Here is a 27473-nt window from a genome sequence, read left to right as displayed (position 1 = left end):
AACAAAGCCATCTCCTTTGGTATTGCTATTTTTTGGAAAAAGTCGAATAACCCAGGATGAAACATAGAGATGGGAAAAGAAACTAAGCGATTCCGCTTTATTATTGCTATTTTTTGAAAAAAAGTCAAACAACCCTGTTTAAAACAAAAGAATGAGGAAAGAAACAAAGCAATTCCGCTTTAGTATTGCCATTTTCGGAAAAAAGTCAAACAACCCGCTTGAAACAAAGAGATGGGAAAAAACTGAACAATTCCACTTTGGTATTGTTTAATTTTGGGGGAAAAAGTCGTACAACTCTGGTTAAAACAAAGGAATGAGAAAAGAAACAAAGCAATTTCACTTTGGTATTGCTATTTTGGAAAAAAGTCGAACAACCCTGGTTGAGACATAAGAGCGAGAAAAGAAAACAAAGCAATTCCGCTTCTTATATTCATCGTCAAAATATGTGAGAACGTTTTAGAAATGATGAGGAGTGATACAAGCCAATTATAAAGTGGCACAGGTCAGGAATTGCCATGGGGGGCATCATGTTAGGGGTGGTTTGCGAAAACACAAGCCAAAAGATTTAAAGCTTGGTTTTCATATCTAAAAATGCTTTGGTTTTTAGATTTGGTTTTCAAATCTAAAAATGCTTTAGGAATGATGAGGGGTCTTTGAGTGCCATGCGCCAGCCATAGTGTGCCATAGTGGCGGAAATTGCCATGGGGGGCATCACGTTGGGGTATCGCTTGAGAAAACACGAACCGATGGATTTAAAGTATGATTTTTAACAATAAAATATCTCAGACGGCTTTAGGAATGATGAGGGGTGCCACAGGCCAGTCATGGAGTTGCACAGGCCGGGAATGGCCATGGGGGCATCACGTTAGAGTTGGCTCGCGGAAACACGAACTAATGGATTTAAAGCGAGATTTTTAACAAGAAAATATCTGAAAAATGTCTTAAGAATGAAAGTTTATGCCAGAGTGTGTCATTTGTCAGCCATAGTGTGCCACGGTGTCATGGATTACCATGGGAGGCATCACGTTGTGGGTGGCTTGCAAACAGAAAAATCAATGGATTTAAAGCTAATTTTTTTCATGAAGATATCTGAGAATGCCTTTGGAATGATTATACATACCAAAAAAATGTCACAGGGCAGCCAATTTTTGAAAAATCAATGGAAATAAGGGGAAGGCTCGTTCAAGAAATGTTTTAAATTCTATGTCCTTTATAAATTGTGGTATATTATAAAGATAAGTGGGCTTTACTTTAATATTTCAGTTATTATATGCTTGTGTTCATTCTTTACTGTAATTTATTTTATTTTTCATTTACTATGGGCTAGAGTCGTTATTTACAAATTAAAGTTTAAAAAACTATTTGTTTTTAATTACAAAAGGCACTAGATGTAGCAATTTTCTCTAAAATGAGCCATTAAACAGCTCTCTATGATTTTCCAGTGAAGAGCTAGCTGAGGAGGATTTTGTTCTGCAAGAACTAGAAAACTCCTATCCTAGTGGTAGGAAGCAATTAGGTGATATAGAATTTGTTTACTCAGGGAAGAAGGATGGAGTACATAGACAGGGAGTAGGGCTTATGATGAATAAGGAAGCTGCTAAGTCTTGTATAGGCGGGGAAGGTATTAATAATATAATACTAATGTCTCATTTTATGTCTAATAAGTTCAGGGTATCAGTTACAGTAGTTTTCGCTCCTGTAGAACCGACTAGCGGAGATGTTAGTAACTCGGATAAATTTATTTAAAGTTACAGGAGCCAATAGACAAGATCCCAGGTAGAAAATGGTGTTTTTATGAGGAGATTTTAACGCCCAGGTCGGTAGAAATAGGGGTAGATGTCACCCTAGCCTAGATAAATTTGGTGTTGGAAAAGAAAAAAAGTAATGGCTACAGACTGCTGCAATTTTCTAGGTATAATAATCTAGTTACGACCAGTACAGTGTTTGGTTATAAAATGGCCCATAAGTTAACGTGATGATAAGACAGCAAACCCTATTGATTATGCTATTGTAAACCGAAGACTGGTAGGATCAATACAAGATACTAGTGTACATAGAAGTGCTTTTATTGATGCTAAAAATAAAGACCACCATCTAGTAGTGTCTAGGGTTAATTTAAAGCTGAAATTTGGGAAGGGTAGCTGCTTCCCGGGAATTTATGATGTTGGTAGACTTCCGGGATGAGAATTTCAGAGAAAATTTACAGGAGTTGTTGAATACTAAACAAGGGAGTTTAAAATTTGACAATGTAGAAGATGGTTGGACTAATTTAAAAAAAGAATAATTTGTGAAGTTGCTGAAGGTGTCTTAGGGAAGAAAGCTAGGACTGCAGCTAAGAATATTAGTGAAAAAGCTTTATGTTTAATAGAAAGGAGAAGGGACTTACAAGAATTATCTGAGTGATAGATCATATGAAAACAAAAGGTATGTAAAGAAAGTGGAGAAAGCATTAAAATATGAACTAAAGAGGTGTGAAGTGGAGTCCATGGATAAAATTGCTGAGGATCTGGAAGATGCAGCCAGAGGGCATAATAGTAAAATATTGTAATGGCATGTTAATAAATTGAGAGGGAATAGTCAATCCAGACTTGTCCCGGTTAAAGATAGGAACAGGGGCACAATTAGTGATAAGGAAAGAGTTAGAGAGAGATTGACAGAAAATTTTGAGCATGTGCTAAACCGCGATAGAGTTGCAGGAAAAGATATAGACTAAAATGAAAAAGTTTTTGATACCTTGGATCTGAAGGAAGTTTTTTTTTTGTAAAAGAATTTATTAGTGACAGTAGTAAAATGATTAAAAAATAATAAGGCTCCGGGTGCTGTTACTATGGTAAATGAGTTTCTTAAATATGGTGGCTATGAGATTATAAATAAGTTACTTAAGATTATGGATATGATTTTTGAAAAAGGGGAAGTGCCAAGTAGTTTAAGGAAAACCCTAATTAAACCCCTGTATAAGAAAGGTGATAAGAGTGAGTGTTATAATTGTCGAGGTAATAGCCTGGTGTCTGTAGAGTCAATTATTTAGTAATATGATACTTTTTAGACTGTGAGATGTTTTAGACAAAGTTATAATAGAAGAACATTGCGGTTTTAGAAAGGGTAGAGGATGTGTCGACCAAATTTTCGTTCTAATATTAATAATAATTTATGTCAGCCCTCTTTATATACATGAAATGCACTTAGAGGAGTACAAAAAAAATAGAATAGAAATGGAAACAATAAACAAGAAAAAAAGTCACGAAAAACAAATAAAATCTCAGCTACTTAAGCAACACAATTAAGCTACGTAATCAAGTGGAAAGTCGACAATATTTTCTCGACGCTTACGGAACGTGTCCACAAGCTGGTCCATTTTTGAAAAAATACCAAAAATGCCATATCTACTCAAAATGAACTGGTTGCGAGTCCAAAGCGGCAGTTTTAGAAGATATTTGCAAAAACGGAAGAATAGAGATATAATTTTCTTCTGCTCAGATATTGTGAAAAAAACTCCACAAAGGGACCAAGAAGAAGACATGTGGTGCGAAATAAGCGTTGTAAAGTCTGCCCATGTAAAGTCCCCGTTGTAAAGTCTGGTTATTTTGTGAGACTGGCCTTTAACTCGAGCAAGTAGTCCGTATGATTTTCTTAGCTTTTATTCCAACCCCGAGACTATAAGTGTTTTAGTAGTTTTAACATTTGATCCGAACGGGAGACCTAAATAATTCAGAGAGCATAACGCAGAAACAGTTTCTGAGCCAGTATTGATAATAATGGGAGGCTTTCGGGACCAATCGTAGAGAAGATGCTCAGTTTTAGAGGAGACGACTCGACGCCCAATCTCATTAAGACAAGAGAAAACTGTATGAACTGTATTTTGGAGTACCTGAATATCATCTGCTAATGGAAGTATATTGTCTGCGTAACAGGGGTGTCTGACATCAATTTGGGGCTCAATTGGAAATGGAGAAATATTTTCAGAAACGGTTCGTATGGCATTATTTAAAAGAGCTGGACTAAGCACAGAGCTTTGTTTCACACCTTTCCGAACATTGATGGTTTTGCTCTGCTGGCTACCTAGCAACACCCGTATGTTCACATTACCATACCAATTCCATAAGAAACGGCAGAAAAAGCTGTTTATTCTACTTCTCATTAGAGAAAAAAATTGCATGTGAATGGATAATGGAATCGAACGCTTTTGAAATGTCGATTGCAGACACATACAGGTTCTTTTTCAGCATCCTATAGCAATCTCAAGTAGATAAAAAAGTAGCATTTGCGTTTTGCACACCCAAGCCTTCGAGAAATCCAAACTGGTTGTCCCCATGGTCGGACTTTGTATTTATTTCTTGGAAGTTCAGCTTTTCAAAAAGCTTACCAATTGTAGAACACATATTAATTGGTCTGTACGATTCACAATCCTTCGGGTTTTTGCCTTTCTTTAAGACAAAGGTAACAAGACCTTCCGAAAGAGCAGTTGGAATATATTGCTGAGAAACACAAGTCTGAAGTAATGGTGACAAACACTCTATGAGAAATCGGGTAGCGTATAGCAGGTGCTCAGTTTGCACCCCATCGTAACCCGGGGTCTTTAACTAAGTCTCATTGTACGAATTCGGGTCTGGACAGCTAAAGCTGTAACAATGAAAATTGTCCTCTGGTGGTCAAGATTTCACATATGGTGGAAGAGGGCATGCTTATGTGTAGCTTCAATCGGAGGGGGATCCTCGTAGAAAAGCGAAGAAAAATGTCTTTCCCACAAAGCGACATCGATAGGGTTAGATTGCGAGGAGGAACTTGATGTCAGTTTTGAAAATCTCCTCCAAAGCTGCTGGGATTATTTTTTAACTTACTTGTTGCCGTTTGAACTGTCTTTTTTCCCAACGGCGGAGAGCTTTTCGGAACTCACGTTTGGTTGACTTAACAATTGAAAAAATATCACCCAAGCGAGGACGATCACAGTCGGCCCAAATCCGAAACCAAAACTTATGACGGTGCTTGGTATCTTGCAATTCATCCTCTTCTTTGCAACCATGTTTCTGTGTCCCTGTTTTAACCTTTGTCGAAGGTACAGATACAGAAGAGGTGACCCTAAGAGCGAGCGTCGATTGAGCTAGAAAGCAATCAAAATCTAGTGGGTTCCCTTTTAGTGAAGGTGACAGAAGGTGGAACTGGATTTTAATTTTCATCAGAAAGAATCAAGCGTGTACTAAAAGGACGATATATCTATGTGATCCCATAATACTTTTGTAAACCAACAGGGTCTTGTTTGTTTTTTGAAGTGGGCATGTAAATGTTTAACTGGAGGTGTAGATGGTCGCTTGATAGGATGTCATCTGAAATGGTAATAGTGGTAGGTTGAAGTTCTGGATGATCAGACCGGACAAAATCGAGGTTGCTGGTTGACCCAGAGTTATGAACATAAGAGAAAGGTTTATATTTAGGTAGGACAGAAATGCCAAGCGGAAGGGACTACAGAAACATTTGTGTAAGCGGCAGAGAAGGGTCATTAAGGTTCGTGTTGAAATCACCACAGATGACAAGCCACCTGTTGGTAGCTTGAATTTTATGAAGAACCTTTGATAGTGAAGTTAAAGCTGATGCAAACTTCTTATCAGAAGTATGGGTACGGTGATTAGTCGGCATATAAATACACAACAATACAAAACATTCGAGCTCAACAGCTGTATAAATGTCACTCGAATCTAACAAAGAAGTGGCGAACTTTTTATTTATCGCAATAGCTAAACAACCCGAAGGTCTGCCAGTTGTAATATTTGCTGGTCTGAGAAAAAACTGAAAATTGTACGAACGCTCTAACAATGACACATTATTTTCACTTAAACGGTGCTTAGCAAGGCGCAATATTAAAAGTATTATACAGGTTTCAATAATTTCTAGTTTTTCACGGGTGCCATTCTGATAAAAGTTCTGATATTCTGTAAAACTACCATATTCTGATAAAATACTGACATAAATTCTTAACGCCCTGGGGCTTTAACATTGTTTCTTTGGTCTTGAGTGGGAAGGTGCTTTTTCATTTCTACACAAATCAAGCTGTTACTTCTGTCGGTTTTTCCACAGTTTGCACATTTTATGTTTGCTTGGCACACATGATCCTTGTTACTATGATCATCCGAACATCTACTACACTTGGTTGGGTTTGAACACTCCCGAGTGAAATTTCCGAATCCTTGGCAGTTGAGACACTGCTTGGGTTTTTCGATCGGTCGAGTGACACGAAATGAACAGTTTTCGATCTTCACTCAAAACTTCAATGCATGATCAAGGTCATCATTTCTTTTAAACTTCAGCTGCCAACTCTTGAATTTCAGAAGCATGTTGCAGAAATTACACTTTCAACAAACACGGAGACTTGAGAAACATCAAAATCAGTATCCATTTTAGTAATACCTGCGTACTCGGTTCTTCTAATCTTTGCCCAAACTTTCATAGTATTAGGTATTGCAGCCACTGCAGAATCTTCATCAACCTTGTGGACTACCAGTCCATTTCGGCGACTAACAATATGTTTCACCTTGTCAGCACAGCCAAACTTCTTCTCAAAATCACGCTGATTCGTTGGGTTTTGCATATTAATATTGTTAAGAATATTTGAAAGCACCACAGGAACAAAGGCGGATTGGCGAGCTGATGTCAATGGCCAGATATTTGGGCTTGAACTCTGCAAACATGTTTCCTGTTTTTCGACTAGGAAATAAAGCATCCAGACGCATTCGCTGAAGCGCGAGGCCACTATTGTAGGGGGGTCTGTTGGAAAAGAAGGCACGTCCGATGGATCAAGTATTTCAAGTAGCACCAAATCTTGCTTTTCTTTGAGGCAGCATAGCAGTTCAAAAATGTCCGACAAAAACAATGACGCTGGACACTATTCTCTTCTCCTCTCAAGTATGTCAACCTTTAATACAACTTTGCAGGTACTAATTGCCTCCTGAATTGGATCTTTTGCAAAAAATTGAGCCCAAACCATACCACAGTGTCTTTATTCTTGGCAATTGACTGTTGTAAAAAGTTCAGCACCGGACAGACATGAATAAAACTAGCCATGTATATAGTATAACATCTACTCCGAAAAGAACGCGATGCGCAATCAATAATCATAGTCTATATAGCACGCCAATTCGTTAGTAACCACACAGGCAAACGGTAGATCAAGTCCATCCAGGAACAAGGGACGAGTAGGGACCCATTCACCTATTTCCTGCAATTTAAAGGTAATAAAACCGGCAGGTACGTACGGCCCTTGCGATGGGTTCCTCCCCTCTTCTGCTTGTTGCCTGAGACGCCTGCAGACCACTACAAATGCATCTTATTTACTTTCTCATTACTTACGCACCTTAAGAATTTGGAATATGGATGGCGTTGTAGAATTATAATTTTAGATAGTGTTAGTGAATAAATAAGTAGAAGCACCACTGCAATTCTTGGAGGGGAAGATTAAAACTTGGAGGGAAAATTCTTGGAGGGGAAGATTAAAAACCAGCACGCTAACAAACAATTTTGATAGATGAACTAGAAAGATAATACAGCACCTTATGTGAGTGAGCAAAAATATCCAATAGTGATAAAGTCCATAAATGTCAGTCCGTTATTTCACTTATTTTGAGACTTTTGTAATCACTGACGGACTGTATTCCACTGTAATGTAGTCCAAAGTTAATCCGGCTTAAAACTATACAGATAGTCACAGATCAAATGCCAAACGAGTGCTCTTAGGTTTATAATTGAGAAGTGCCCGAGTTATCAAACACCTTTGATCCTCAGTTTCTATATGGATCATCTTAAGGTATTTTGTCATACGGAGCACACGAAAGGTAAGGGGAGAACACTGAATCAAATGGGGAGGAAAAATTACCCTGGACTTAGATTATGCTGATGATTTTAGCATCCTAGATGAAAGTGTGAGCAAAATGAACGAACTTTTAGAGCTTTTGTGAGTTCAGGGGGCTAGAATAGATTTAAAAATTAATGTTAAGAAGACTAAGTCAATAAGGCTAAGAATAAGTGAAGATGATAAAGTGACGTTGGGTAGGCTAACGAAAAGATTGATCAGGTGGACAGCTTCACTTACCTTGGTAGTATTATTAGTAAAGACTGTCGCAAAAGTGTAGATTCGAAAAGTAGAATACCCAAGGCTCAGGGTGTTTGGTCAGAGTTGAAAAAAGTTTGGAAGAATAGGAAGATAAGTCTGCAAACCAAGATTAGAATATTGCAAGCTACAATGATGACAGTGGTCAATGGTTCTGAAGCATGGGCGCTCCGAAAAGCGGATGAAGATTTGCTATATGTTTTCCATGGAAATTGCCGATTATTCTGAATACCCGGCTGACTGACCGTATTTCAAAAAGTAGACTGTATGTAAAGTGTGGTTCAATCCCGCTTTCTAGGGCTATAATGAGAGAAAGGTTGAGATGGCTACGGCATGTTGTGCGGATGAAAGATTAAAGGTTGGCAAAGATTGTCCTTTTCGGCCAACCGTCTAGGGCTAAATGGAAAGCAGGTTGTCCGTGGTTGGGGTAGGAGGGTGTAAAGAGATTGGTGGGAGGAGGAGCGTGCGTAGTTGTGATGGCCTCAGGCTGCTTGGTGCTGCGTTGAATTGTTAGTAGTAGTAGTAGTAGTAGTAGTAGTAATGCGATATGACCTACATTTAAGGTCGAGACGACACGATATTCAACCTATGATTCTTTTGACAACATAAATGACGATACTCAATCAAATATTGGGGACATGAAAAACAAGTTCTAATGGAACTTGGACTATTTGCACGCGAAAGACAGCTTGTTTGTATATAGACATTCAACCAACTTCTCTTTGGAACTTTTTTTTAATCGATACCAGGAACAAAAAAAAGACCAGGCAACTGTCAAGAAACAATCACTTCTTTATAGTTTTGAAAAAAAAGGTTGAGTAGGGTGCCCAAAATTTTGAGTAAGTGTAAGTATTTACGACGGAATTTTTTCTTTCTATTTTTGGGGAGGGATGAGGGGCTAAATATAAAAAACAAATGCAAATCTATATTTTTCACAGAAACTCTATTTGTGTCTCATTAAATGTTTAGAGGTTTTATTTTTTCAGGCTAATTATCATTTTCTAAGTATTATTGTTCAAAAGTTAAACTTTGGTTCGAAGAGTGAGGAGTTGAGTGTAATGGCAGCCCCCTCGTGTCTTGAATAACCCTGAATATAATAGACTAAGATTTGCTAATCTTGCTTTGCCTCTATTGTTGTTTTTTGTCACAATGACTGCTCACTCTGTTGTAAGTTGTGATCCACCATATTATACAATAAATTTTAACCTCAAACCTTCTTGATATCTAGTTTTGAAATATATGCTAATTTCGAAGCTCCTAAAAAAAAATTTCTCTTTTAGAAACACCTGGAAGTTCTCAATATACTACTGCTTCTCATAGAGAAATTTACATAAACCCTGATGACCTTGTACCTCCACCTCCTCCTTCTCTAAGTGCAACTGGAAGGCAAAACGTACCTTACAGAGCAGACACAGAGGACTTCTATAAGAATAGAAGTAAGGGAATGGTGGCTCTTGTCCAAAGAAATTCAGATCAACAAGAAGAAAGACCGTATCAGCGAGAAAAAAGAATAAGTATAGGTCAGACAGAAGAAAGAATAAATGAAGACCGAATATTGCAGGAAATTTTTCTGCTCAAAAAGGAAATGAGTCGTGTTTCTGTTGAACTGCTGGTGAGCTTTTTTTTTTTTTTTTTTTTTTCATATGCTTGTTCTCCTTTAAAATTTTTATTTTGGAACTGTATGATCGGAAGAACCAATACTAAAAGTAACTTCCGATTGTTCCTTAATGTGTCTCTTATTGTTCGACTTCTATTACTTAATTTTCTACTGTATTCTTACTTCTTCTTGACAAAACACAATACCGATCAGCTTAACATGTCGCATAATTATGTAGTTTATATTTCCTCGTGAAAGGATGCGATTCATTATAAGTGATGTGATATTTTTATATTGATACTATTGAGGCTCATAAAACTGAAAGAAAAGACTGGCAATCGTAACAAACATATTTCTTTGTTAATTGGTAAAGATCTTATGCAATATTTAAGGATATATTGTTTGCCTTATTTTTCTTTTTAGTTTGCTTGGTAAAGGTTAAAAAATGTCGCAAGAAAGTTGTGTAAAAATTTGTGTTGTGTAAAAGCTGTTATGTTACTTATGGATGACAAGTGTATCATTAGTGATGCGTTTTTACAATATGCTAAGACGAAAAATCAAGAAAATTTGCAAATAACTGCAGAATTAATTATTGTTTTAATTGTTGTTTTTGTATTTTGCATGAATAGTTTAAACTGTTTAAAGACTTACATTTTTGTTTTTATAGGCTGTAAAGCAACAAAATGAAAGTCAAGAGGCAGTGAATAGTTTGAGAAAAGATGTTTCGACCTTGCAAGGTGAAATGCAAATGCTCATTGCTGGGATGAGTGAAGTATCGGGAAAAGAAGATCGTTTTGAAAAAATACTTGAAAAATATTCTGAAAAACATGATCAGCTAAAAAAAGAAATCAGATTTCTAGATAAGGAATTCGAAAGTATGAAAGAAAGCCTGAAGGGCCTTGGTAAGGATTTCAAAGCTTTGTGGGCGGATACAAAATCTATGAATGCTGTACATGAGGACTTTATTGGACTTGAGAAAAAGTTTGAATCATACAAGGCTATGGAAGCTAGAATGGTGTCGAAGTTTGAAACAATGTCAAAGCTTAAGGCGGACGTGGATCTTGCTTCACGTGACATCTATTCGTCACGGGAATCTCTCGATAAAAAGCTTGAAGCATTTTACGAATTGGAGAAAAGAATGACTAAGCTCTCTACAGTGGACCACCGTACTAAAAGATCAACTTCTCCTGAAAGGTTTTCAATTTACTTGAAGAAAATGGAAGAAACTTTTTCCAAAAAATTTGCACTTATTGAAAGCTACTTTGATGAGAGCAAGCGGTGGAGGGAAAAACCGTTAATCAACGATGCAAACAACTTTTCTAAAGAAAGCATAGGAGCACAAGAGGAGCTGCCTGAGAGAACTGCAGAGGCGCCATCCGAAAGGATTGGCAAACTACTTGATAGAAAAGTCAATGAACTCGTAGCTGTGAAACCGGAGAGCGTTCTCAAAATTGTAGAAAACAAAGCAAATGAGACTACCACTAGCGAATCAGAGAAGGCTGTCAAAATGGTAAAAACTAATGGAAATCCGCCTGCAGGTGAAGATGCGGAAAATTTCGTCAAAACAGTGAAAAGAAAAGCAAATGACCTTCCAGTTGAAGGAGGAAAGAAGAAAAGGTGGAAGAAGCAAGATCGGCGTCAAATCCAGGCAGAACGCAATGCAGCAACAAGAAATCAGCTGACTAAAAGTTCAATTTCTCCTGCAAGGTTTTCAATTTACTTGAAGAAAATGGAGGAAACTTTTTCCAAAAAGAATGCAGGTAAATTTTTAGTACAAGATTTTAAATACAAGATCCTATCCGATACAGAATTCCAAGTATTTGGCAAGATTGGCCGATGCAGAAAAACATTGCTGTTACCAGTTGATAAAGTCTATTGCATGCAATGGTTGTCATTCCCAACGCAAGCAATTGGGAATATTCATTGCATGTTGCTTTCATGTAAAAAAGGAGACGAAGTCATAGAAACCGTTCAGTTTGGTTGGATTGGTAAAAAACCGCAGACGCTGACATCTACCAGAATTGTTTATGCAAAAAATTCCTTTTATTCACTTGGTTTTGTACTTGTGAGTGACAAAATCGCAAAAGTTCATTTTATTATTGACAACCAACCTGTTTGGCTTGAACTAAAAGCTGAAATGCTGACTATTGGAACGAAAGCATGTTCAAATCTTTTCCCGGTACAGTCAGTCTTTTCCCGGAAACGAATAAAATATGTTCTTGGTCTTGATGAACACTTTAAACCCTATATTATAAAAGCAACTTTAGATAAACAAGAATCACCTCATGAAACACTTGCAGTTGAGTCACATCTACCAGCACCTTCAATGGATGAAGTGAGTCCGAAATCGATGAACCAAACCGCAGTGACGAGTGACGATATCGAGATAATTCATGAAAATATACCTATTAAAAATCTCTCGAGTCTAAAAAATATTCCTGGACCAAGTAATATATTAATTATACAGAATGATGGGGCTTCTAAAACATCGCTTGTGGAATCTGCACAAGAAAGGCGTGGTGACAAAGTCCTACATGCTACTTTATTAGAGCCAAAAGAAAAGCAAAGGTATAGTACATAGTATATTATGCCTTACTAAAAAAAATAGTATATAATAGTATGTAATAATAATAGTAGTATATAATAGTATATTACTTAGTAAAACAAAAGAGAGAAAAAAAAAACAACGGCTATCTACAACCATTCTCAAGATTCTGTGACACATTATTTTACTCCACTGTTTATGTACATTGTACAGTAGGCAAGGCCGTACCCAGAGGAGGGGGGGGGGTAAGGGGGTTTTGACCCCCCCTTAAATTTTTGTCTGACTTTTAAAAACGTACCAAAAATGGATATAAACAAATTCTTTATGCGTTTTTTGAGTTTTTTTGTGTATCCCCCCCCCCCCAAAAAAAATCCTGGGTACGGCCTCGGCAGTTGTTTACAATTATATTATTATAATTTGATCTGCACGTATTTACTGATATTTCTCGACTATAATGGTTTTAATGTCTTTTCTATCCAAGCTTCCTTAGCCTTCTGCCTCTTAGAGTAAATATTTGCATTTTGGACGTGACCCCATTCCAAAAACTGGTATGATCATAAACTTGGATTTTGATGGCTTTGCTTATTGACGTGGTTGCAGTTCATGCAATGGCAGACAAAGGAGTAAATTTATATATAAGAAATATTGATACATTTCAAGACTATCCTTCCACTTATCTAATACTGTTGAGCATTGATATTTTTAGGATTAATTAAAAAAAAAAATCCTCAAAACAAGTTTCTCAAAGGAAAGTAAAGAGTTTCACTAAGCCAAAATAACCTTAAATAGCCTTCCAAGTGTAAAACTACCAAGAATTTCCCATCAATGAATAAGTAAAACTGAAGCACGAACAGAAATTACAATAAATCACTACGTCAAACTCAAAACAAGTAAAAATTACAATGAGTAGGGATAACAAACCCCACGCCATCTCAGGACCAGAACATGATGTGAAATTTACTGAAAAAATCAAATAACCGTGGATTGTCAGTCTGATATTCATTAAGTGATATTTATTCCTTAAAGTTTTAATATTTTTTCATTTATCAAAGTAAAAAAAGTGAAAACATTTTAAATGCATTAACCAGTATGACAGTATATCAATAGTATGTCCTTTGGACTATTTTGAACGAGATGGCCATGTCAAAATTTTTATCAGATGATTTTGTGTAAAAGAGGGTTTCTGGGGGGGGGGGGGTGCTAATCGCCCTATCCCATTATTTTTCCTGAAGAGGGAGGTAGAAGTTTCAATTTCCGATTAAAATAGCTTCCTCTAAACTGTATACAAACACCCTTCCAAAATAAAAAATGCCCCAGGGGTATAACTGACAACCCTTAACCACACGTTCTGAGGGGCTGTTTCGACCCTGAAGGCCTTGTTATATGATTTTGAGACTATTTTGAATAAAATGCCTCTCTCAAAATTTATATCAGGTTTATTTGGGGAAAAGAGGACGGGGGGGGGGGCTAGTTGGCCTCCGATCACTTTGACTCTTATAACGCCACTAAAACTTTTTATTTACAATCCAATTATCCCACTTTGAAGTTTATACATCCACACTCCGTAAAAATCTTATGTGCCCCCAGGGTATAACTTTCGACCCTTGCCCTGAGGACTGTGGGTGGGGAGGTCATCCTCAAAAATATAATTTCCAGTCCTTTCGAAAAAGCGCACTAGAACTTTCAATATCCAATCGAATAAGTGCCTTTCGAAATTTATACGACCACCATTTTCCATAAAAACCTTATATCTCCCTAGGGCACAACTTACAACCCTAGCCTTGAAGGCTGTGGGGGGGGGGTGTCTTCCTCAAAGACAGAATTTCCAGACCTTTCAACTGTGCTGAAAAAAATGGCCTCAAAATTTTTATTGGATGTGTTTTGGAGAAATGATGGGCGTGGGGGCGGCTGGTTGCCCCCCAATCACTTTCGAATATTAAAAATTGCACTCATTTCCCAATTGAATGAGCCCCTTTCGAAGTTTATACGACAACTTCTATACGAAGTGCCCTCAAACAAATAAATAAATAATGCATTGTGCCCACATCCCTCTTTACTTAGGCCACGCTATTGCACTATGATTGTATCGATTTTTGGTTGCATTCTATTTAGTCGATAGGAGCCGCTAAAGCATTTGCCAATTGTTGATAATTTCAAGGGTGGTTTAATTGGCTTAAAGTCTTGGAGTTGAACATTGCGTCATTATAGCGAATATTACAGGCAATATTTCTAAATGGTATTTCAAAAATTCCTTATTTGTTTTCTTTGGTTTGCTACATGAAGTTGATAAAGTATTAAAGAAAGTGCTGTCAGTGGTAGAAGGGGCTAGGCATATTCATCAAAATAGCAAAAAAGGCATATTGTGAAAATTACTGGGTAGAATGTAAAATATTCGGAGTGTCGAGTGCTCCTTTCTTCGAACACCCTGCCTGCCATATTTCAGGAATCGTACCTCTGAAATTAGAAAATAGCACCATCTACAGACATCCCATAAATGAGAACAACAAGGCAGGTTTTTCTCTGCTGGAAAAAATAAAATATCTGTTAAAACCACTGCCAAATTTTAGATTTTTATGTGAAATTTTTGTCTTTACTGTTGATGTTAAAGGGGGTAACATTTTAGATTAATCTTAACTTGTGTAATGTTCTTCGTTCGTTGTGTTTGGCAATTCCACCGACCCTTGACCTTTCCCCAGTAGTCTGACTTTGGAAGGTTTGTACTATTACACATTAGGTTAACAGTCAAAATCTAGTGATTATTTTCCTCAAGAATTTATAGTAATTATCTATCTGGCAATATTTTATTGTTTGGATCGATTGAGATTAATAGCTACAATCTCCAGTTTATAGTGAACTGATCAAATATTGAATATGCTGCTCCTTCAACTAGGCTGCAAAATGGCGTAGAGATGATCAAAATCTAAACTCATCGACAAATCTGAACTCGATCAAGTTATTTAGATGTTGAAAATCGAGGGTTTTTTCAAAATAAGGAATCGAAAATACTCTTTTGTGATTACCTAGAAAAAGGAAAGAAGGAGATTGCGGCTTTTTAAGCCAGTTACATTATGTATTGCCAGGATTCTTGATTGATAAATCAAATTGGAGTTAGGTGCAATAACAGTTTTTCTCAGTTCCTTCAGCTACGATATGATTTTTAAACAAGCCAAGTGATAGGCTAGGCTCGGCCCGGATTAACAGTGATAGATAGGGATTGACATCACTACTAATAGCCAATTTTTTAATGTACCCTGAAATATTCGATCATTATAGCAGCTGGTTTCTAAAAAATACCGTTTTTCAAAGCCAATTTGAGCCAGTCGTTTCCAAACCTTCATGTAGTCATACCTACCTGCTGGTAAATGGGTAGTATAATCCATCAATCTATTAAGAGGCCCTCCGACAGCGATACCGCGCCACTCCCTACGGGCTTCTACAGTTCCGTACATTGCACCTCAATGCGCTCCGACAGTGCCTACCAGGGTAGGCATTGATGCTACGAACCTACCCATGCATACATTGATCTTATCTATAGTCATAATGCGGCCTGATGGTTGCTCATACCAGTAGCTATTACAGGTACTATGGTGTCCTGCCTAGGGCCTCTCTAACTACGATGGTGCCCTGCCTAGGGGCATAATAACTAATGAGTGATTTCTCTTTTAAGTATAAAATCCTTGAGTGGAATTTATTTATGCACAGTACGGTTTCAAATAGAGCGGAGTAAACACTATACCATGTTCAAGTCAAATATGACTAGTCGCTTTGATTAGCTAAGAATTTAATATTATTAATTAAACTTATATGAAGGACGGTGGTTCGATGAAATCTATACAATTTTCCCTTTCAATTATTCATGTCCATTCAAATTAATATTCTTTCATATATCACCATCCTCCTCCCTCCCTCCCTCCCTCCCTCCCTCCATATATATATATATATATATATATATATATATATATATATATATATATATATATATATATATATATATATATATATATATATATATATATATATATATATATATATATATATATATATATATATATATATATATATATATATATATATTCTTTTGACAAATGATTTAAGATTCTTATTTACGCCCTTTTTAAAATAATACTTAGTTCCTAGCAAAAGTGTTACTGGCATCTAACTATCAGACAAAAACCTACTCTTCAGCGCGTGCCATGGTAATATATCCATAATAGATGGTTTGAAGGAAACCAGTCTTTGTAGAATCCTCGTTAATGGATTATAGCACTGTAAACTGTAGCGACTTCTTTTTCCACACATGACACATATTTGATACCGCGCTTATCGACCCTGGGCATATACGTCAGAACCTTAGTTCAGTTGCCAGCTCATCGTGGTGTGTAGATCGGAAACAATTGTCATTTCGCGTGCGTAAAGGCGGAATATGAATCGTGTGTGGCTTTAAATCTGTGTCATATATTTTTAGTGGAGACTATAGCCTTTGTCGATGCTGTATATTCTGTCTACTGTGGGATTACAGATACAATCTATTTTCATACTTGGTCTGTCATCAGCTGATTATACAAAAGGTCTTTTTGCGCTTCCATTATGCTAAATGTTTATTTACACTGGCTTTGATCAGAATGTGAGTAGAAATTTGTCAAGTTTCAAGGAAAGTTATATTTTATTAAAATATTTAAGGGTAAAGTGTATTATATAAGCATTAAACTGACGGAGTGGTGAACTGTTTTTTTCAGTGGTAATTAAAGAGAATTGAACTAGTTTTTTTTTTAAATACAAGCGTGGTTTATAATAGTGAGTAAGGCCCCTTAGGGAGGAGGAGGGGGAGCCTTACTCCCACTCTGTAATCTGTGTTGCCAGGTTGGGCTATTTCCCGTCAACTGGTCCATTAAATTTTCAGTTCTGCGGGGCAAGTGACAAAAACTCGCGGGGCGGGTTTTTGGGCTATCATTATTCAAATCTCGCTACTTTTGGGCTTGAATTTGTTTCGAATAAGAAAAAAAAATCCTGTTTTATATATTTGGTCATTTACCTTCTTTGGAGTCTTGGACCACAATATAATTATAATGTGTCTGGGACTGTGGGTACCCCCTTATCATTTCTCATTTGTGTGTACCCCACCCCATATCTCCGCCATCATCCCTTGAAAAAAAATGGTTGTCGACTGTAGACCGTCCCAATAAAAATAATTAATAACCATAAAAACCTGGCACCTTTTTTGAGTCACTTCCGACTTCTAAAAACAGGCATGTATCCTTATTACCAACTCGGAATCAAAAGTTAACGTTATTGTTATAGCGTGAGTGTTATTGGGAAACATACGGATATTTTTCGCGGTGAAGTTTTCCGCAGGGGGTCGGAATTTTAAGTGGAGATTAAATTTTCGGGAATAATTTCTTTTCAGCGAGAATATATTTTCCTGGAGGTATTTTTTGAGGGGGGGGGGGCTAAACGCCTAGAACCATTTGTAATACCAATAATGTAATGAAGAAAAAACTTTGATTAGGGAAGTTCTTCTATGGAACTTCCGTTTTTGAAATTTTTGAATTATGACATGACCAGCGTTGATGATAAAAAGACAGTTTAACGTTGTTCTGGAAGCCTGTGTGCCCTTAAAAAAAAGTCACGTAAACAAAAGAGAGAAGCAAATGCAATCTATCACTGATATATCCCTTTCAAGAAGATAGAAAAACCTCCAAAATTTTAATAGCCAAAATCTTTTTATCAAACAGTTTGTAATAACGAACTTTAAATAAGGAGCGACTCGGCCCAATATAACCCAAACTCTAAAAAACGGAATTTAGATAACAATTAATTCATCAAATCACTTAGGTCAATAATTGAGAAGTGCCTGATTCTTTGTTTACATATTGCGGAAATTCATGCGGATTTAGCAGTCTGTGCGGAAATTTCGTCCGTTTTCATGCTAGAAAAAATCTCTATCTTTCCCCAACGTTTTGGTCAAATCAGGACGGAATCTTGGCAAGGTTTTTAAATGAGTAAAACCATGAGTATAGATTATCAAAAACTACACGATCTTGTAACTTTGGTTCAAAGCTACCCCAGCTTGTACGATCCTGCGCACCCAGGCTATAAGAAAACTAAGAAAAACGGTGTCATTTGGCTCTACTGCTCAACAGCTTTCAGAAGCAGGGTAAGAACATAATACCCTTCTTGATGTTTTGATGATAGCTACAGGGCATATCCACCATATGGCTACCAACAAGTCCTTTCACCCCTTTGACTCTAGGTCAAGCTGTTACAATAATTTGAAATCTTTGCCTTAAAACGCAGCGTTATTTTAGCCATAGTCAAACAGTTCGTGGTAGCGAACTGTAAGTAAGGAGCGACCCGACTCAATGGTAACCGAAACTCTAGAAAATTTTTGATACCAATAGATACATCAAAAGAATCAGAATTCAATGCTGAAATATATAACTTCCATCAAGTTTAGTCCTACCCATTAAAAGTTACGCGCCTGAGAAAATTTGACTGATTTTCGAAAAAAGGGGGAAAGACCCCCTAAAAGTTATAGAATCTTAATGAAAATCACACCATCATATTCAGCGTATCAGAGAACCCTACTGTAGAGGTTTGAAGCTCCTATCTACAAAAGTGCGGAATTTTGCATTTTTTGCCAGAAGAAAGATCACGGATACGTGTTTTTTTTTTTTTTTTTTTTTTTCAGGGGGGTTCGTATCGACCCAGTGGTCCTAGAATATAGTGGGTGGGCTCATTGGAATGGAAATTAAAAGTTCTAGTGCCCTTTTTAAGTGACAAAAAAAATGGAGGGCAACTAGGCCCCCCCCCGCGCTCATTTTTTTCCCCAAAGACACCTGATCAAAATTTTGAGATAGCCGTTTTGTTCAGCATGGTTGAAAATATGATAGCTATGTCCTTTAGGATTATTTAGTCCCCCGAAAACCCGGGGAAAGGGCTGAAAGTTATGAACTTTGCCCAATGTTAACATATAGTACTGGTTATTAGGAAGTATACAGACGTTTTCAGGGGGGATTTTTTCTGGTAGTAGGGGGATGGGTGGGTCGGGGGGTATTTGGGAAGATCTGTCCATGAAGGAAGTTTACATGTGGGAAGGGACCTTGCTATGACGGGGGTGTCGGACTTCCCTGCATTATTTAAAAAAAAGATCAGAAATTAAATATAAAAAAAACAAGTTTTCCAACTGAAAATGACGATTAACATCAAAACTTAACAATAACAGAAAAATATTTTGTTTCTGATTGAGTTCACCCTTTGGTCAATATCTCACTCTTTAAGCCAAAGATTATTTAGTACTTTCATAAGAGCTATTTATTCTAATTAACGGCATTTGTGATTAAGGGGGTCATTTTTAAAGAATTGGAACAAAATTTAAACTACTGCGTAAAGAATTAGGTATTGACTAGGGGGCGAGCCCCCTAATATACGTATTAAATATCTATGAACATAGAAGTTCGTTACTTAAGTTAATTCGTAAGTTACGTATATTTATTAATAATAAAAACGTTCGTAAATAAAATTAAACAAGTTTTGAGAAAGCCATTTAACCAAATAAAAGTAAAATTAATATGCAAATTTTCCTGTAAGGTGAGCCAGAATCGAAATCTGCATTAATTAAAAACTGTTCAAAAATGAAATAAAAACAAATAAGTTTTTTTTAGCTGAAAGTCAGGAGCGACATTAAAACTTAAAACGATCAGAAAATATTCCGTACATGAAAGGGGCTGTGCCGTCCTCAGCGCCTCACTCTTTAGGTTAAAGTTTGACTTTCTCACAACTCTTATTTTTTTAAACAATAAAAAACTTTAGCGTAAAGAGGGAGGTGCTGAGGAGGGGACAGCCCCTTTCATATACGGAATAATTTCTGTTCGTTTTAAGTTTTAACGTCGTTCCTTACTTTTAGTTAAAAAAAACTTGTTTTTTTTTTATTTAATTCGAACAGAAACGGACGGATTTCTGCATGGATTTCCACAATGTGTAAACGAACCATGAGTTGTCAAACACCGTTGGTCCTCAGTTTTATAGATTATGAGCAAGCGTTCGATTCTGTTGATAGAAGAGCTTTAGCAAAGCTTTTATCCTTGTATGGTATATCAGACAAATACATTAAAGTGATTAGGGCTATGTATGAGAATATCACTGCTGTGGTTAAGGTAGGAAATGAGGTTTGCATCTGGTTTAGTATTAAATCAGGAGGTAAGCAGGGTTGTGTTCTATCCCCCTTTATATGGATTATTTTGATGGACTTTGTCTTTAGGAGCACATGACAGGCAATGGGAGACCACGCAATCAAATAGGGAGGAAAAAGTCTTATGGACCTAGATTATGCTGAAGATTTATGCATCCTAGATGAAAGTGTGAGCAAAATGAATGAACGTTTAGAGGTTTTGCGAGTTCAGGGTCCAAGAATATGTTTGAAAATTGATGTTAAGAAGACTAAGTCACTATGGCTAGGAACAAGTGAAGATAAAAGGTGACGTTGGGTAACGAAAAGATTGATCAGGTGGGCAGCTTCACTTACCTCGGTAGTATTGTTAGTAAAGCCGGTTGGAGCAGTGAAGATGTTTAAAAGTAGAATAGCCAATGCTCAGGGTGTTTTTTCACAGTTAAAAAAAGTTTGGAAGAATAGGAAGATAAGTCTGCAAACAAGATTAGAATATTAGAAGCTACGTGATGACAGTGGTCAAATATGGCTTTGAAGCATGGGCGCTTCCGAAAAGTGGATGAAAGTAGTAAGTCATATAAAGGTTTCACCAGTGATTGCGTAATATGCCTTGCCACGGGCCAGTCCCCTATTACTATGAACGGTACATGGCTTACCAGACAGGTTTTCTAATGTGACACCCATTTTTTTGGGGGGGGTTAAAGAGAAAGAGAGCGATGGTCACACTAACTACTTGATTGCTTTTTTGATTCAGATAAAAGAAGTTATTTTCACTTTAGTTCATATTAGCAGGAGAATTGAATTCAGTGAGAGAATAGTTTATTTGAGAGGATATTAGTGGAGAAAAAAAAATGAGTGGTGCATTTACACTATTGGAGATTACAGGGATAAAGGCACTGAATACACATGCACTTTCACAAGCCTGAGGCATGGATATGTGTGTGTATTTTCAAGTAATTGGGTTACCAGGGTCAGTTAGCTATTACTATGAACCCTACATGGATTGGCAGACAGGTTTTCTATTATGACACATGGCTTGGCAGACAGGTTTTCTATTGTGACACTCATTTTTTGGAGGTCAAACTCATGGATACATGTTTATTTTTAATTTTTTTTAAACTGGTATTTTTTCAATGAAGCCCATAACACTTTGCAGAAACCCGTGAATGTAGGACTGAAAGTCCGTTCGTAGTATATCTGAATCCAATTACTAATCAAGTTAGTGTGACCGCCATTTTTTGATCTGGTTAGGTGGGTATAATCTGGTTTGGTTCGTTATTGCGAGAAGGGTTACTCAATTTACATCTTAGTGTTAACTGGGCGATGACTTAGTCTAATTGCGTAGGTACTAAAGGAACATTGAATATTTTTTCTGATTTTGTGTTTTCGCAAGAAAATAGCTGTTCTTTAGCAAACTTTGTCATAGCTAGTTGGAACTCTGCATAACTATATTAATTTTTAATCTAATTGCGTAGGTACTAAAGGAACATTGAATATTTTTTCTGATTTTGTGGGTTTTTGTAAGTAAATAACTAGTCTTATAGCAAAATTAGCCTTAGCTACTTTAAAGTCTGCATAAATATCTTCATTTTTAATCTAATTGCGTTAGCAAGCTTAGCCATAGCTAGTTGAAACTCTGCATAACTATCTTCATTTTTAGTCTAATTGCGTAGGTACTAAAGGAACATTGAATATTTTTTCTGATTTTGTGTGTTTTCGCAAGAAAATAACTGATCTTTTAGGAAACTTAGCCATAGCTAGTTGAAACTCTACATAAATATCTTCATTTTTAATCTAATTGCGTAGGTACTAAAGGAACATAGAACATTTTATCTGATTTTGTGTGACCACCCGGCGCCCCAAAGTCTCCTAAGCCTCCATTATAATACTGTTTAAGGATTTATTATATATTTTCAGAACAAATTATTATTTAAGGGAATTATTTTAGTGAAACAGTTAGAGACATTTTAAAAGAGGATTTTAGAAGAGGATTTGAGGGTGAAACTCTTTGGTCGTTATAATACACAACTTCCATTTGAACAGTGTTGTGAGGTCCCCTACCACAACCCCAAAGGGCTCCGATCTCCCACCCCAACCCCGAAGAAAGCCCCCGGTCCTCAAAGGTTCTCTGGGCTCCTAAAGGGCCCCCGGCGCCCCAATGGCTCCTGAGTCCCCCATTATAATACTTTTTAAGGCTTTATTATATCTTTTCAGAACAAATTATTATTTTAGGGAATTATTTCGGTGAAACAGTTAGAGACATTTTAAAAGATGAGTTAAAAGATGATTTTAGAAGAGGATTTGAGGGTGAAACTCTGTGGTCGTTATAATACACAAGTTCCATTTGAACGGTGTTGTGAGGTCCCCTACCACAACCCCAAAGGGCTCCGCCGCCCCCCCCCCCCCCCCCAACGAAGCCCCCCGGCCTCAAAGGTTCTCTGGGCTCCTAAAGGGCCCCCGGCCCCCCAATGGCTCCTGAGCCCCCATTATAATACTTTTTAAGGCCTTATTATATCTTTTCAGAACAAATTATTATTTTAGGGAATTATTTCGGTGAAACAGTTAGAGACATTTTAAAAGATGATTTTAAAAGAGGATTTGAGGGTGAAACTCGGTGGTCACTATAATACACAAGTTCCATTTGAACACTGTTGGGAGGTCCCCTAGCACAACCCCAAAGGGCTCCGATCCCCCCACCCCAACCCCCCAGGCCGCCCCCCGGTCCGCAAAGGTTTTCTGGGCTCCCAAAGGGCCCCCCGGTGCCCCAATGGCTCCTGAGTCCCCCATTATAATACTTTTTAAGGCTTTATTATATCTTTTCATAACAAATTATTATTTTAGGGAATAATTTCGGTGAAACGGTTAGAGACATTTTCAAAGATGATTTAATACTTGATTTTAGAAGAGGATTTGAGGGTGAAACTCGGTTGTCGTTATAATACACAAGTTCCATTTGAACAGTGTTGTGAGGTCCCCTACCACAACCCCAGAGGGCTCCGATCCCCCCACCCCAAACCCGAAGGAATCCCCCCGGTCCTCAAAGGTTCTCTGGGCTCTCAAAGGGCCCCCGGTTCCCCAATGGCTCCTGAGCCCCCCATTATAATACTTTTTAAGGCTTTATTATATCTTTTCAGAACAAATTATTATTTTAGGGAATTATTTTGGTGAAACAGTTAGACATTTTAAAAGAGGATTTTAGAAGAGGATTTGAGGGTGAAACTCGGTGGTCGTTATAATACACAAGTTCCATTTGAACAGTGTTGTGAGGTCCCCTACCACAACCCCAAACGGCTCCGCTACCCCACCCCAACCCCCAAGAAAAACCCCCGTCCTCAAAGGGTCTCTGGGCTCCTAAAGGGCCCCCGGCGCCCCAATGGCTCCTGAGTCCCCGATTATAATACCTTTTAAGGCTTTATTATATCTTTTCAGAACAAATTATTATTTTTGGGAATTATTTCAGTGAAACAGTTAGAGAAATTTTAAAATATGATTTAATAGATGATTCTAGAAGAGGACTTGAGGGTGAAAATCGTTGGTCGTTATAATACACAAGTTACATTTGAAGAGTGTTGTGAGGTCCCTTACCAGAGCCCCCAAGGGTTCCGATCCCCCCACCCCCAACCCGAAGGGAGCCCCCCGGTCCTCAAAGGTTCTCTGAGCTGCAAAAGGGCCCCCGGCGCCCGAATGGCTCCTGAACCCACATTATAATACTTGTTAAGGCCTTATTATATCTTTTCAGAAGAAAGTATTATTTTAGGGAATTATTTCGGTGAAACAGTTAGAGTCATTTTAAAAGATGATTTTAGAAGAGGATTTGAGGGTGAAACTCTGTGGTCGTTATAATACTCAAGCTCCATTTGAACAGTGTTGTGAGGTCCCCTAGCACAACCCCAAAGGGCTCCGATGCCCCCCCCCCCCACCCCCAGGGAGCCCCCCCGTCCTCAAAAGTTCACTGGGCTCCCAAAGGGCCCCCCGTGCCCCAAAGGCTCCTGAGTCCCCCATTATAATACTTTTTAAGGCTTTATCATATCTTTTCAGAACAAATTATTATTTTAGGAAATTATTTCGGTGAAACAGTTAGAGACATTTTAAAAGATGATTTAATAGATGATTTTAGAAGAGGATTTGAGGGTGAAACTCGGTGGTCGTTATAATACACAAGTTCCATTTGAACAGTGTTGTGAGGTCCCCTACCACAACCCCAAAGGGCTCCGATCCCCCCACCCCAACCCCGAAGGAAGCCCCCTGGTCCTCAAAGGTTCTCTGGGCTCTCAAAGGCCCCCGGTGCCCCAATGGCTCCTGAGCCCCCCATTATAATACTTTTTAAGGCTTTATTATATCTTTTCAGAACAAATTATTATTTTAGGGAATTATTTCGGTGAAACAGTTAGAGATATTTTAAAAGATGATTTAATTGAGGATTTTAGAAGAGGATTTGAGGGTGAAACTCGATGGTCGTTATAATACACAAGTTTCATTTGAACAGTGTTGTGAGGTCCCCTACCACAACCCCAAAGGGCTCCGATCCCCCCACCCCAACTCCGAAGGAAGCCCCCCGGTCCTCAAAGGTTCTCTGAGCTGCCAAAGGGCCCCCGGCCCCCCCATGGCTCCTGAGCCCCCATTATAATACTTTTTAAGGCTTTATTATATCTTTTCAGAACAAATTAATATTTTAGGGAATTATTTCGGTGAAACAGCTAGAGACATTTTAAAAGATGATTTAAAAGATGATTTTAGAAGAGGATTTGAGGGTAAAACTTGGTGCTAACTATAATACACACGTTCCATTTGAACAGTGTTTTTAGGTTCCCTCTCACAAACCCAAAGGGCTCCGCTCCCCCCACCCCAACCCCGAAGGAAACCCCCCGGTCCTCAAAGGTTCTCTGGGCTCCCAAAGGGCCCCCGGTGCCCCAATGGCTCCTGAATCCCCCATTATAATACTTTTTAAGGCTTTATTATATCGTTTCAGAACAAATTATTATTTTAGGGAATTATTTCGGTGAAACAGTTAGAGACATTTTAAAAGATGATTTAATAGATGATTTTAGAAGAGGATTTGAGGGTGAAACTCGGTGGTCCTTATAATACACAAGTTCCATTTGAACAGTCTTTTTAGGTCCTCAACCACAACCCCAAAGGGCTCCGATACCCCCACCCCAACCCCCGAGGAAGCCCCACGGTCCTCAAAGGCTCTCTGGGCTCCCAAAGGGCCCCCGGTTCCCCAATGGCTCCTGAGCCCCCATTATAATACTTTTTAAGGCTTTATTATATCTTTTCAGAACAAATTATTATTTTAAGGAATTATTTCGGTGAAACAGATAGATACATTTTAAAAGATGTTTTAAAAGATGATTTTAGAAGAAGATTTGAGGGTGAAACTCGGTGGTCGTTATAATACACAAGTTCCATTTGAACAGTGTTGTGAGGTCCCCTACCACAACCCCAAAGGGCTCTGACCCCCCCCCCCCACCCCAGCCCCGAAGGAAGCCACCGGTCCTCAAAGGTCCTCCAAGCTCCCAAATCAACTGAAAGTAAGGAGCAACATCAAAACTTAAAAACGGACAGAAAATAGATTTTTACGTGAAAACAACTTCAACAGTGCCCAGCCCCCCACGATCAGAAATTAAATTATAAAAGTTTCTTAAACTGAAAGTAAGGAGCAACATCAAAACTTAAAAACGGACAGAAAATATATTTTTACGTGAAAACAAATTCAACAGTGCCCACTCCCCCACGCTATCAGAAATTAAATTATAAAAAAAAAGTTTCTTCAACTGAAAGTAAGGAGCAACATCAAAACTTAAAAACGGACAGAAAATAGAGGCTGTGTTTTTTTTCTGAACTTTCTGAGGGAGGAGAGGGTAACTATTTAGTTTAAGAACTGAGTTTACGAGTAGAAAAATGCTTCACTACAGATAAGGCTATTGTGTTTTTTTTCTGAACTTTCTGAGGGAGGAGGACGGGATAACTATTTAGTTTAAGAAATTAGATTACGAGTAGTAGAATGATTAACGTATTTTTGCGTGAAAACAACTTCAACCGCGCTCATCCCCCCGCGATCAGAAATTAAATTATAAAAAAAAGCTTCTTCAAGGGACAATAAGGAGCAACATAAAAAATTAAAAAAGGACAGAAAATTGATTTTTACGTGAAAACAACTTCAACCGAGCCCAACCCCCCGCGATCAGAAATTAAACTATAAAAAAGTTTCTCCACCTCTTGAATACACAATACCGAAATTTCATTCAACTTTCATGTAAGAAAATTATGGAAAATACAATTCTCTAGTTCAAATGTGAAACTTAAGTCCAGTTTTGGATACTCATAATGATGAGGACTGATGATTCTAATTCAATATTTTTTTTTTCACAAAAACATACTTTTTTTTAAATTTCGAAATCATTCAACTTTATTTTTTTATTTTATTATTTTTTTTTTGTACATATCTTAAAATTTCAAAATATGATTAAGGTTCTAACAATTTTAATCTCTGATTTCTCAGAGACACGATGCGGTTTTCCCAGTGGTACTCTATGGCCGGTTATCGACACTACCTAGTTTATTGCATGCATTAAATTATTATTTTTTACACATTGTAACGATAAACACATAATTCATATCTTAAAAAAAAAAGTGAAGATGGAACATTTTAATAAAGCGTGTTCACATGACAATGTTATTGTAGCATTGAATGCCAACAAGGAGAAGTATTTAAACTATGAAACAAGTACAATTGGTAGCACTATTGGAAATGTATGTATGCATTGTCATGACAGTAAGGAATTAAATTTCTTTGGAATACCAAAAAGATTCCATTGTACAAATGGTGGATATGCAAGATTGAGATTTCCGGAGATGATTGCACTCAAAGAGAATGCAAACATAAAGATAAGCGTTGATGATAGAGGACAACTCCTTGCTACTGTTGCAGGTAACATATTACCAACTGATACATCCAAGCGTCATCTTTTAGGTATTAGCATTCAACGGAAGGTCAATAAAAGAAAGGCCTACTCTTCTACGAATATCGTAAACCATATCTTGGCTACGTGCCGAAACTGTTACCTGTGTA

General features: G+C 37.6%; 1 protein-coding gene across 1 annotated transcript in view; it reads left to right on the top strand.

Moving 5' to 3' along the window:
• The first annotated feature begins 6845 nt into the window (after nt 1-6845).
• LOC148953179 (uncharacterized) overlaps nt 6846-27473 on the top strand; it is a 36190-nt gene continuing 15562 nt past the window's right edge. Inside the window, exons 1-3 of the mRNA XM_089087898.1 lie at nt 6846-6894; nt 9376-9707; nt 10360-12260. Coding sequence (XP_088944024.1) covers nt 6846-6894; nt 9376-9707; nt 10360-12260 — 2282 coding nt within the window. The remainder of the gene's footprint in view (nt 6895-9375; nt 9708-10359; nt 12261-27473) is intronic.

This window comes from Artemia sp. Qi Xiang Cuo, chromosome 4 (genome assembly GCF_049724085.1).
Source record: "Artemia sp. Qi Xiang Cuo chromosome 4, ASM4972408v1, whole genome shotgun sequence".
NCBI classification, from domain to species: Eukaryota; Metazoa; Arthropoda; class Branchiopoda; order Anostraca; family Artemiidae; genus Artemia; species Artemia sp. Qi Xiang Cuo.
The sequence above is the reverse complement of the archived record's forward strand: the minus strand, read 5'-3'. Positions and strand labels throughout refer to the sequence as shown.